At 43.1% G+C, this 13,795-nt stretch overlaps 1 protein-coding gene across 7 annotated transcripts in view; it reads left to right on the forward strand.

The window, feature by feature from the left end:
- Positions 1–13,795, forward strand: part of NFASC (neurofascin) — a 177,900-nt gene that overhangs the window by 68,075 nt on the left and 96,030 nt on the right. For all 7 annotated transcript variants that reach the window (XM_074977276.1, XM_074977269.1, XM_074977272.1 and 4 more), the window contains exon 2: positions 8,877–9,061. In XM_074977276.1, coding sequence (XP_074833377.1) covers positions 8,968–9,061 — 94 coding nt within the window. In that variant the 5' untranslated portion in view covers positions 8,877–8,967. The remainder of the gene's footprint in view (positions 1–8,876; positions 9,062–13,795) is intronic.

Raw genomic sequence — 13,795 nt, forward strand, 5'->3', positions numbered from 1 at the left:
CCATCCATGCACTGGTTAGAATGAAAGGTTACACAGAAGTCAGCCAAGTTGTGTTCCTCACTGATTGTGAGACAAGACAGCCAAGTTAATATCTTTTATTGAACCAACTTCTGCTTCTGAGAAACAGGTTTTTAAGCTTCTACACAGCTTTTGATTGAGCTCTTGTGCCACTTGAGGAATCGTGATCTCCTGTGCATCAGTATCCCTACCTTTATAATAGGTAGATTAATATCTACCTCGTCTGTATACTCTGAGAATTCTGTAATTTTATACATACTTGGAAATGTTCAGTTAAGATATGTATAAACTCTTGCATGGGTAGAGGGAGTAGGCAATTAGCCTTGAAGAAAGCACATGGGTGCATAAAATCCCTCCTCTGCCTTTTACAATAGGCCATGGCAGGATCCACAATTTATTTTGTGATGCAAAATGTACCATGCAGGATAGTAAATCTCCCCCTTGATCCTATGTGTCCTGTCCAGCAGATTTCTCACAACTGCTGTGCAAGACTAAGAACCATGGTTCATTTTGTTATGGAAAGTGTTCTTTCTGCTTTAAATCCTGTTGTCTGTCTACTAATCACATGACTCTCAGCTGTAATGCACACCTGCTTCCATAGAATGTAATAGTTTCTCTTGTTTGCGTTCTCTGGGAATAGAAACACAGGAAAATAGTCACCCCCATCTTGTGGGTCAGAGGCATCTTGTGGGTCAGAGGCATCTCCATGGGTCCATTCCTTTTTTGGCTTATTCTAATCCTTTGCCGCCTCCTCTCTCTGTGCAAACATTGTTAGGTTTTAAATAGAGAAGGGCTCAAGCTGCAGGATGCAGATAGGCATGCAGATTTCTTCAGGTCTGAAGTGGATGTGTGTGAATATGAGCCTTTGGAGAGGGGCAGCTCTAGGACCTAGTAAGATTATTAAAAAAAATAGCTAAAAAAGTCACTGTCAACATTTGTTTACATATTTTACAAATTGTACCTTATCCAAAACCTTTTTGATTTTGGTAACTGAGTAATTAAGGTTTTTTTTACTTTAATTTTCTCAGTTTATGCCTCTCAGCTCCTCCTGTATTTCTCTCAAGTAAGAGAATAAGCATAACACTTCTATTCCAATCAGTTATTCTGTCAGGTGCTCACCTGCTGGTACCATGCTGCAATATTTGAATGGCTGGGAAACTTTTTTGTTTTGGAATGACCATTTTCTAAGTTCAAGAAAAATTCCTGCAAGGTTTCATAGAAACGTATGTCATAACTTAAACTTAACTTAAACAAATATTTTAATTAAATCACTTTTTTGTCTTTCTAAGGATTCGTTAAAGTAACGAGTGAGCAGCTAGATGCACACAGTTTACCTAATGCTGTACAAGTAAGTAAAGGATATGAAAAGGAATTCACCCAAAGATGGTACCTCTGCAGTATGATGATGGGTACAAAAATAATCAGTTAAAGTGTTATGGGTAGTGTTTCCTCTAATTTTTCCATCCATGAGTGGAATAAATTTTATGTGCACTGTGGCAAGTGTGAACGTGCACCACAAATAGAAACACATGCTGCTGCCTTTGTGTGTTATTGCTGATCATCTGGGCAGCACCTGACTCTCTCCAGGTGGCTGCCCAAGCACTCATCCTACAGGGAACTCTGGTTAAGGGTGATAAAATGCACCCTGTTTGAAATGATCTTTTTTAAACATTGCACAGTTGAATTCCCATATAAGTGTATTGCATGATGGTAATAAGCAATACTCAGTATTCATGCTAGGATGCCTCTTTGGGGTGGCATAAAACATCATGTATCACAATGTATGGGGATAAATAGGACCTTTAAGTAGTTTGAGCATTCAAATGCAGCAGGGAAGTGAAAAGAGAATTCCTCTTTGATGGAATCCAAGTCTTACAATCTGTGATGTTTGAAATCTTGCAAGGACAGCTGACATCACCGAAAGTTCATCTGCCTTAAGCCAAGATCTTGCAAGCAGCAGATGGGTTTTTTGGCCCAGTCTAATCTAGACCACACTCCTTGGAGATGCAAATTCTGTCTGCCTGGACCATTTGCTGGCTTCCAAAATTTGGCCTAGGAGCTTAAAACTGGAGAGCGTGTAAGGCCTCCCTGCTGTGGAAATGGTACAAATCCCTATCCCAAGCCTGTCACCTGCAATACAGGAAAATAGTTGAATGTTATGGTCTGGTCTGGTATTGCAAATGTAGCTCGATTGGTGTCATGGCCATGAGATGAGCCAACATGGCCAGCACCAGTAGATTTAAGGTTTATGAACTCCCCCAGTTGTTTTGATAGGCACTAAACCCATTGTCTACATCTACACAATAGGCTTTTCAACAAAACGGGGCTCTCGTTGGGGAAAAACCATGAAGCATCTACACGCAAAATGCATTTTGTCGACAGATTGTCGACAAAACCCGGAACATCTGCTGGCAGCATTATACCTCTCACTATTCAGCTATAATGCTTCTCTTGGCAGTGTTCTGTCGAAAGAATAGCCATGCAAACGCTCCAGGGCCCCTTTTGTCAAGAGACAGAACTTCTGGTTCACTGGGAAGCCCTGTTTGCAGAACTTCCAGTCAGCTGCTCTGTCAGGAGAGGGCCGGGCAGTCTGTCTGCTCCCTGTCGACAGAGCAGATCACTCTTTTGATCTGCGTTTATGTGTAGACAGGATCTGTTGACGGAAGTTGTGCCAGGAAATCTCTTCCAAGTCGCTTCTATTGACAGACGCTTCTCATGTAGACTTGGCCCTTTTAGTTTAACAGTGCACTAATGCTTCATCATGATGTCTCATGTGATGTTGCAACCTAAAGACTTAGGGCAGGTCTACACTAGGCAGGTAAGTCAATTTGTAGATACGCAATTCTAACTACGGCAATTGCAGAAATAGAATCAACTTTTCTGCAATCCATTTACCTGGCTATCCTCACACAGGACAGGTGGTGGGAGAAACTCTCCTATTGACCTCCCTTACTCCTCATGAAATTGAGGAGTGCAGGTGTCAACTCCTGACCCCAGAGAGTCTGATTTTTGTGCGTCTCTACCAGGGGCGCAAAATCGAACCCCAGAAGATCGACCCCAATCACATCAATCTTCCATGTAGTAGAGACAAACCCTTAGTGTCACGACATAGCGTTGAACTGTGCTAGGACAGGCTATTTCTAATCCTGTAACAAAGGTGGAAAATCTCTAGGACAGCTCGGAATGCAGGGAGGAAGAAGAGCTTATACTCCCATGCCTTAAGAATAGCGTTTATGGGCTAAAGCCCCATTCTCCATTCATTTCCAGCATGTCAGTGTAATTGGGATATTTTCAAAACCTTACATGTAAAATTTCAACCCACGGATTCCTTGAGTCACTCACTGAAGTGAATCAGAGACATCGGTCTCAGTGTGTACGCACATGTGCCTGAATGCAACGCTGTGGCTTTGTTTGTGTGAAAGTCTCTCCCGGTGAGAGGGAAGGTCGTGACAGTGTGGGTTGTGTTCTGCTCTGACACACAACAGCCGTGGGCATGCAGCAGCACTGTGCGTCCTGAACGGCCCACCCCCAGACATAAGCATGGCAGCAGCGTTCCCAGCTGCGTGGTGAGTCACGCCCATGTAACTCAGATAACAACGGAGGCTCTCAGGGGTCGTGGCTTTAATGCAGGTTTTGTGACAGGAATAACTTTGGTGGTGGTGTCTTGCTTGCCAGCATTTCTGGAAGTGTTGGATTAATAGCTCTGGCCATGCTGTTTCTCCTTGGACTGCTGCATTCTCTGTAAGCCACTTGATCCAGACGAAGTCACTTTTTGCTGAGTTTCAGTACTCTGACAACTTACCATCAGTGTCTGGGCCCTTATGGAGTGTCTGGGACCTTATGTGCTGTGTTTGCCCACCTCCAGCTTCTTTGTGTCCCACGTTCGCTCAACAAAGTGGGAAGCAAGAGAGAGAACCAATTAGGAAAGCGGATTTTGTGTATGGCCTGTAAGTGGAACAAGCTTAGATGCCCCCTGTAGCTCCATGTTGGGCACCATGGCCTGGAGTTAGTGTCGACTGAGATCCCTGCTTCTCTGTGTGTTGCTTTTACAATTGCAAGAGAACTATAAAGCTGTACCCTATTTGGCTTTAAGCACTTTGGAAACCACCACTAATACCTAATACATACACGTGGAACCTCTCTAATCCAGTACTCTGTTGTCTGGAAACATCTATACTCTGGCATGATTTTAGTTACCTAAATGACCACCTATCATGGGTCTGGCTAAGTTTCCTGCAGTCCCATAAAGTTAGTTTACATACAGACACCAGTACAGGCTCTCAGCATTATGCGCTGTTCTTTAGCTGTAATTTACCCCTAAATGTCTTCTAAGAGCCCAGTAAGCAGTGGAAGTGTTGGTAACATACTAGACGATATTGATCTCCCCGTGGTCCAGCAAATTCTCTTGTTCAGCACCAAAGACTAGAGAGGCTCAGCCTGAATCTGTGCAAAATTTGCATCCGCATCCATATCCACAAAAATGAGCTGTGGATATCTGCATCCCCATTTGCAGATGCAGAAACCTGCTGATATAAGATGGATATCCATGGATTTGCAGGGCTCTACGCATTGGTGTCTGGCAACACCAAGGGTAAGGTTACACATCAGATGTCAATAATTTGAGTGGTGTGGAGCAATCCTACATGGCTGCTCCTGTTGTTTAGTAGTGCACACTTTTCAGTTGGGTTTTCCCCCATGCATGGCCAGCATTCCCTCTAATTTTTTTCCATCCATGGGTAGGATAAATTTTATGTACACAAAGGCATGTGCAGATGTGCACCACCAATAGAAACACATGCTAAATGCCGTGGGTGGCTGTGGGTGCTCTGCTAATCAGCAGGGTAGCACCTGAATCTCTTCTGGATGGCCACTCAACTGCTCAGCTTACAGGGAACACTGTGTATGGCCCTGGACAATCAGTTAGCCAGTCAGTCATAGTTCATGAATAGTCTTCCTTCTTACAGGCTACTTTGTCTTGCAGGCAGCTAGCCATGGGATCTAAAACTACAGAAATGAGAGGTTATTGTCTCCATCATCTGTGGCTGCATTGTTTCTTGAGGACAGTGCATTTTAGCTTTCATTTCAGCCAATGAAGAAGACTTGCACAATTCCCTGGGAAGGCAAGTCTGTGGATAAACTCAGGTATTGCTTTCCCTCCCCCATCCCAATGCTACCCCGATGGACTTCGCCTTTTACGGTATTTGCAGAGAGCTGAACTCTTAGCAGCATGCAGAGCTGCAGTAGCTTATTTTTCTTTTGTGAATCTGGGCTTCCCTTGTCTGCTGAGTGACCTGCCCTTTCACTGCTCTCTCCTCCAGTAACATGCAGCAAAGCCAATCAAACAACTAAAAAGCCCTTATAAAAAGAGAGAGGAACTATCACGTAGAAATAATTTTAGAGAGATCCTTCTATTTTGCTGCCCTGTCTTAGTGTTGGGTATTAGTTCAGAGATCTCCCTGCATATCTGCCACTGATGCTCAATATGTATAACACTATTAAAGACATTGTAAAGCTCAGTCGCCAATGAATTATGAAAGCCCAGTTTAAAGGGATTATTCTCCTTCTTTGCCTTGTTTTTTTAATCCATGTTACTGGTTTTTGTTTTTTTGTTTTTGTTTTTGTTTTAAAAAAAAGTCCTAACCCTGGTGGGGTTGAAAAGTTTCACACCCAGAAAATGCATTAGGGCAGTGGCTCCCAACCTGGAGTTCACAGACCCCTGGAGGTCCATGGAAAAACATAATATACATAAAAATGATCATAGAAAATAAGTTCTAAGTAAATTGTAAAGTTCCAATCAATTATTATGTTTAAATGAAATATCTTCCAATGATGTTGTTTATTGCTGTCCAAAAATCTACACTGTGGTGCCTTTATTTATGTTTCCTTATTTACATTTCCTTTTTCATTTAATGAAGTGTACATAGTGGCCAGAAGTGGCGGTGATGAGGGTCCGTGAACAATTTGGGGGCGGTGATTGGAGGGCCACACAAGTGAAAAGGTTGGGAACCACTGCCTAAGGGTGTTGGTCTGTTGATATCACAGTGTATGGTTGCATCTTATAGCTGTGCCCTGTGTGCCTCAAAAGACTCTTTTAGGTATGGGAAGACTAACAGAACTTAATGGCTAATATACTGGTCTTGCATACTCAGAGCCGAATTCTGCCCAGATAAAGTCAGTCTGATTCTTAAGTGCAATGGGAGGGCTGGGGAGGTATTGTGTCAGTGAAGGCTCAAACCTTAAATAGTTCAGACCTGTCTGAGGCATCATTTCCCCTAGTTTCAGTTGGTGCTCCCAGGGATTCGCAAAACGTTCCCGAGAAATCTCCAGTCAGAAGTCTCCCAGTTCCAGACATGGCAGCGGAAGTTATTCTCAACTGCAGCAGCCCTAATCGGAGCAGGTTTTAGACTCTGCTCAGTTAGCCCCTGGGAAGGCTCCCGTAAAGTGACTACACACTGAGCACCTCTGCAAGGTGGGAGCTGCAGGCGTGCAAGATTCTCTGCAGCACTGGTTTGTGTCATTTGTTTGTGTGCCAGTCTATCCAGGCACAGCGGTTCAACATCACCCTATACCATGCTCACGCCCTCCCAAGAGGACAGGTGAATAGGCCTCCATTCTGGCTCTGTGCACAGGGAGCAGGCTGGATTTTTCCTTTTTGGAGTTAGATCTAAATCCCATGGAAGTTTGGTCCATCAACTGTAATGGGAGGAAGATCAGATCCTTTCTCTTTATATTTGTCGGTTCTGTTACAGGCAATTCATTCTTCCCTGACATCTGTACAATTTGCACTGAAGTTCTAGGGAGCTCTTGTTGCCTGTCAGAGAGCAGAACCAGGCCTTCTGACTTCAGTGAAAAAGGGAGGACCAGCTTTATTTCATGAGTAAATCTCCTCTGTATGCCATAAGGCTCGTAAGAAGGAGGCCTTGTGGTCTACTGCTTAGAACAAAGGAGTACTAGCCAGAAGGCTCCAAGCTAAGATATTCACTCTCTGTATGACCCCGAGCAAGTCTGTTGACCTTCAGTACCTCAGCCAGTCCAGCTGGAAAATTGAGTAAAAAGCAGAAAGCTCCTGGACAAAGAGATGCTACAGCTGAGCTCGGCTTTCCTTTATCCAATAATGACCCAAAATATTCTTCTCTCATAACGTACGGTATGATATTAACACCGCCAAATGGTAGAAGAATAATTGCTATTGTCAGTCACTACCACGGAAGTACGTTGCATGGGATTTCATTAGAGCTTTGAACTGTTTCCAGCATAGCTTTCTTCAGTGAACTGCTGCACATTTTTATATGCATAAATGAACAGTGGTTTTTATGGCATTTATTTAATGAGGTCAGTTGGTTGAGTCTTGGGGGGGCATCATTTGTATTTTTACACAGGTACCTTTTCACAAAATAAGTCGTGTTTTGTTTTCTTCTTGAAAATGCTGGCATCACTCTTTGTTAGTCTCAAGTAACTTACATTTAGACACTAAGCACAGCATAATGTTTCCATGCTGAAATGACTGTCTCATTTCTCTGTATTATTCATGATCAGAGCTAAGTTAGGGTGAATGTTTATAAATAAAATGATTGATGGGATTGTGAACATAGCAAACCTGATTTTGAAATCTAATTCATCAGTTTTTGATAATTGTTTGCAACTATTCATCTACCTCTCACCTTCATGCTAGAGTATTTGTTTGTACTCAGTGTTCATAATTCTCTTACTGTGGATCGTAATCCTTGATTGGGCTTTGAGTCAAAAGTTCACTGGACCTATGCTACAGTAATTGTTTGCATGATCCTTCATGTTATGCTTGGGGCCATATTTTCAGGAGTTTGGTCCTCACTGTTTAGCTTTAAGTGTTAAAACAGGAGCTACTGGCTGCTGAGCTGTTTGGGGAGATTTGACAGCTGAACACTTGAAAATCTCCGCCGTGCCTCCCCCCCGCCTTATTTCTGAGTGACCCCATCAAAATACATTGAGGTCCCAATCCTGAAATTAGATCCGTGCATAAGGGCGAGTCAGCGTGGATCTGACAGCAGGAACAGCTTCCGATTTTGATTCTATGTGCATCTTTGGGAAGTAGTCCTTGGTTGCAGACAGGGAGGATGCTTTAGTTAAGCTGCTCCAGATATGTATCCATGTAATGGAAAGCAGAATTTGATCTCTGATGCATTTTTTAATAAAGTGCTCCAGGTTTTAAACCTGTATATTTTAGTATTGCTGCCTAGAGCAATTCTTATAGCAAGCCAGGAAACTCCTATTAAAGGAGGATTCTGGTGCCAGATTGGAAATGTGGATTCTTTAACCACTAAATTATTTGAGAGGAGCAGCATGATCTTTTGGAGCAAAGGCCAGGAAGCCAGGACTTCTGGATGTCTGTGCTGGTTCTAATGGTAACTCACAGTGCCTCTTTGGACATATGTCTCCCCTCTGTAAAGTGGGGAAGATGTTGCTGACCTATCTCATGGCAGTGTGTTGTGAGGATCAAGTAAAGACTGCGAACATACAGCATTTCCAGTAGGTTAGATTCTAAGTCTCCAGTTCACATACAGTGTTCCCTGCCAGATGAGCACTTGGGCGGATATGCTGGAGAGATTCCATTATCACACAGCTGATTAGCAGAGCACCCACAGCTAGATTTTTTTTGTTTCTACTGGCAGTACACATTTGCACATCTCTCGGTTCACATAGAAAAATTTATTCCACACATCCATGGAAAAATTAGCAGGAACTGGGGTGGGTGCTGCCTCAGTATAAACAATGACACAGGAAAGTTGCTTTTCTCCTCAGCCCTCCAAAACTTAGGAAATGAGGACTACAGAGAGTTCTATAATCAGCTCATTGATTTGTGGCTTGTGTTTATTTTGCAGCTGAGAATCTGGGGAATCCAGCTACTGCAGCAAGAATCCAGCTTGCCCTTTTGAAGGAAAGTGGAGGCATAATACTGGCCAAACATTCAAAATGGTAATGCAAAGGTACTTCCTAACCTACACAGGAGTAGTGTTTGCTCTCCATCTTCATCATATCATCAGAGCCATCGAAGTTCCCCTTGATCGTAAGTGTATAGATTTATTTCTCTGAAAATCTCCATTAAGGTTGCTGGGGATTTATGTGGTGTAGTGATTGGAGTTATGGATTCAGGAGACAGAGATACCAGGGTTTTCCCATCTGGGCTGAGCGATTCATTCTTGGAACTGTAACCTTGGGTGAGTCTTTTGAGCTTTGTGCTTTCGTCAATGTGACTGGACAGTTGGCTAGCAATTGGAAACAGCAATGAATGCTGTATCTAAGCGAAACTTTTCATGGCGAAGAGGTAATGTCATAATAAATAATGGGCAGTGCCATTGTCTCAGGTGCAGGATTCCTGGCATTTTCCTTATCACATGAGATCACTCATCATTTTTCCAGGCTAACGGGCTGGAGAGTTGTTGCAAAGAAGGAAGAACAGGAGTCAGTGACCTCTCCTTGCAATGTCAACATCAGTAGTATTGTTTGTGTGCTGACACTGAGCTCCTCTTTGGGTTGCTTAGCTAAACTGTTCTTACTTTGAAGTGATTGGAGCCCTTCTTTAGGGAGGGACTTGACACCCCCTGGGACTCCAGTCCTTCAATGACTGCATATGGGAAGAACCTTGTGCCCACTTGCAAGTGCTGTTTTGTATAATTTCCAGGGGGATGAGGGCCTTAGGAGAGGAGTTTAACAAGGTCGTGCATAGATGAGAAGGAGGGGATAACCCCATCCCTCTGAGTAGGGGAGGGTGCAGGTGTCTGCAGAGTGTTGAAGGGTTCGTATCGCATTATCCTCCATAGAGCGATATGAGAGAAGGGAGAGGTTGGGCTCATATTGACAGTCAGGACATCCAACACACTGGAGCAGAGAGGTGAACCAGGGAGAGAAGGGTTTCCTCTTCTTTATTCCCACTTAATTGAATACTCTTATGCTGTACGTGAGCTGAGGAAACCCTTGCTATATTTCTTTGCTTCTGAGAGGTGTTAGAAATCCACCAAGGCACATGGAATCCTCTCCTGCCATGTAGGTGCCATACTACTGTGCAATTATCCTTGGTCACCAGAAAAAAACATGGATTCGCCTTCAGGGGCTTGACATGAAGACAAGGGTACATCCATCCCACAGGTCACTGCTGTGTTAAGATGCTAGCTGACATGCCACTGATAATTAAGAGACTCTGAAGTTGTATGATGTAGGCAATTTCCATGGAGATTGAGTATGGGATGCTCCTCAGTGGAGGAAGGAATCTCATTAGCAGTTCCTTCTGGCAGACCCTGTCATCAAGTTGTAGACAGGTGGTTCCCAGTGGGAGGAGGAAACAGGGTTATTGAGAGGGTTCCCTATATAACTCAGTAATTTTTATCCCCTTCATGAGGTCATTTTGGGTAATTATTAGGTAGGTTTTTCTATTCTGTGCAGTAGGACAAATGTGGGAGAAAATGCTGCTGAATGGTTTTCTTAAGTCACCTTAACACCAGTGCTTAGAACACTTAGGCCCTTGTGTGGCCATATTATAGACAGTGTGTCTAGCGGTTAGACCATAGCAAAGGTGTCATTGGATCAGGTTCAGTTCCAGATTCGGCCACTTGGTCAGTTACTTAAATGCTCTGTGCCTTAAAATTTCCCCCTCTGTAAAATGAGCTGTTAATCATTGACCACACCCCACCTCATTAGAATTCATTGTGATTTTGAAGCACATGGAAATACTCTTATGAAAGGTGCTATAGAAAGGTATGGTATTATTAAGGCTTAACTTCAGGGTAAGAGCGCATCGCACTTCCTGATACAGGAGTTTTTCCCCTTTACAATATACAATCCTAGGCTATTAGAACTTGAAGGGAACCTCAAGAGGTCATCAAGTCTAGTCTTCTGCCCTTTATGGCAGGATCAAGCACCATCCCTGGTAGACATTTATCTAGCCTAATAATATTGGTCTTTCTTGAACACTGTCTATTCTCAAATGCTTTCCCAATTTAAATGACCTCCCCCTGCCCTTGGTGACAAGTTCTGGGCGAGAGGTGAGAGATGATTTACACACTGTTTGGAAATTGAAAGATGTAGGATGGCTCCATAAAGCATCAAATGGGTGAACGCACAGCCCTCATCTGGCAGCGTGCTTAAGCACATCTAGTTCGAAGCATGTAAGCAACTTGGCCACGCCCATGATAAGTGGTCATCGGGCTAGCTAAAATTATGCTGGATTATGGATGTTGCTGGAAGAGAGCATGTCAGACTAAAGAGGTTCAAGCTGTCGTTTTAAATGCTTTGTTTTGGTTTTTATGATTGCTGTGTTCAGTGCCTGTGTACAAAAGTGATTGGCGTGTCTTAGATACTAACATGACTTGCCTTTTGCTGGTAAGGAACAGGATCCATCTACAATCACAAAAGTACGTCTAGGGATGATATCATAGCCAGTTTGATCTGGCTCATGCAGACATATCCAAACTGTGCTTACTGCCCTGATTGTTATCAGACTCTGGTCCTAGGTACACAGACAGGGCCAAACTGTGTTGTCTATTACAGGAATGCCCCAATAGTAAATTATAACATGAGACACTCCCCTGTATGATACTTTTGCTGGTGTAGATGGTCCCTACATGCCTTGGTCACATGATGCCTGTGGCGGGGGGAACAGAGCCAAGGAGACCCCTTTGGTGTCCATTAGCTGTAAAGCTGCTAGGAGTTCAGAGGCACTTTAAGGACTAAGGATTTTATTAGGCCATAATAAAATTGATAGCCTTTAAGGTGTCACTGGACTTTTCGTTGCTTTTGCTGAAACAGACTAATGCGGCCGCTTCTGAAACCCATTTCAGCGTTTCCATTTCTGACCCCATCCACGCTTTGTTTGAAACCAACCACCATATTTTCCTATCATAACCACCATTCAGGCAGAACCTTTGTGTGCCTGCCTGTAGCCAGATGAGAAGACAAAGAGGAAGCCAGACTCTGGGGCAGGTGTGCCTGTCTTCCCCTAATTTATCCTCTTTTAAGGAAATTCAGATGAACTCGGACTTCCAAGCTCACCCGCAGCAACTTCTGGTGGGACAAAATTTGAAAGTGGGATATCCTGAATCAATGTGTTAGTTAAAGGTCTTGCCCTACATATGTCTGAAACAGCTGAGCCCCTTTCTAGGAGTTTTGTTTAACTCTGAAGGCATCAGATCTGAACTCCCTTCTCCTTCCAACAAGGCCTTTAGACCTGCTGGTGAGTTGGTGGTTTAATCTCACTTTTAACCCAGTCAGTAATCACATCCCACTAGCCCCCTTGTGGCTCCCCATTGTCCAGCTCCAAGACTTGAGTCATGAATTCCCATCACTCTCCCCTTGCTCTTGGAAGGTTACAGGTTTTACTAAGTCGAGCAGGTGGTGCCTAAATAGCCACAGCTGCTCTTGGGTTGTGCTGGGACCTGATAAGTGTGCAAATCACAAGCTGTCTAAGCAGATGAGCTTTAATCTCTGTGAAGGTCTCCCCTCCTTCAGAGGGATTAGCTCTTCCTACAGGTGCGCGGACGTGTAGTGCAGTAAATCTCCATAAATAGGATGGGAAGGCTTTGTAAGAGATGGGGACACTGCCTCTTTAACTAGGGAGCTCCCTCACAGAGAGCCTGCAAACACAGCTGCTAGTGGGTCATGTGTCCAGCTTGAGCAGCAATTGCAGGAATGTTTAAGAAGGTGCAAAGGGAGTTTTGGAGAGCTAAGATGTTTCACTTTGCAGCCTTTATAGCAATAGGGAAGTAGTGCTTGTTAGTGGTTACAGCAGCAGACTGAGAGTCGAGAGACCTTTTTTCTTTTCCAACACTGTTTAGATTCTGTGATTTTGAACAAGTCACGGCCCTGCTCTGCCTCAGTTTCCCCATCTGTAATATCAGGTATAATACTCTTACTGTGTGTGATGAATGTTGGGACCATTAATTCATGGGTTTTGAAGATTCAAAGCACTCTAAAGATGAATATTTTATTAACACATCTTTTGTTATATTACTACTGTAGAATAGTTATATGACTGCATTTAGAGATCTTGGGGCGAACCATTCAATAATACATGGTCCATGCAGTGAATTAATAAACCACTGTGATAGCTGAAGGGTCTTAATGGTACCAGACTATGGCTCTCTAATTCTGAAATATTGTTTTATGTGCCTCTAAAGTATTTCTTAAAATAACTTTGCTTTTGCATTATAAGCAATGTAGTTAATTACTATTTGTTGGAAAAAATGACAGCATGTATTTGAATAAGACTTCTCTCTAGTTTAAATGAATTCTAACTTTGTAATTGTAATATGTATTATATCCTTACACAAAAGGTATAATAGTTGAGCCTTATTATGAAGGTCTTTTAGTTTTCTCTGCATATTGCTTTTAATAGAATTTGTAAAGAAATACGTTACGTATCTTTCAGTAAGCAACCAAACCAAGACCATTGAAAACCCAAATAAATCACTGACTCTCTCCTAAAAACTCTTAATTAGGTCTCTCTAACATGAGCTCCATGGTTCTTCTTTTGGGTTACAGTAAAGCCCACAGGTCTGTCTGAGATTCGTGCCTCCCTGTGCTAGGTGCTGTGCAAACAGCCAGGAACGCTTAACACAAGGAAAGTGTTCCCCTCCATGAATTAACTTGATTGTTTTGGAAAGGGTTATTGTTCTTCCACTTTATTTTTATAAACAAAAGTTTTCCTAGACTCTTTAGTCCCCTTCTGTTGAGTCCTGGCTCCCTGATCCTGAAGGCTTGTGCAGGCATTGCTGAATATGGAGCTGGGATTCTCTTTTGGAGTTTCATG

The sequence above is a fragment of the Carettochelys insculpta genome, chromosome 26 (assembly GCF_033958435.1).
Source record: "Carettochelys insculpta isolate YL-2023 chromosome 26, ASM3395843v1, whole genome shotgun sequence".
Taxonomy (NCBI): Eukaryota; Metazoa; Chordata; order Testudines; family Carettochelyidae; genus Carettochelys; species Carettochelys insculpta.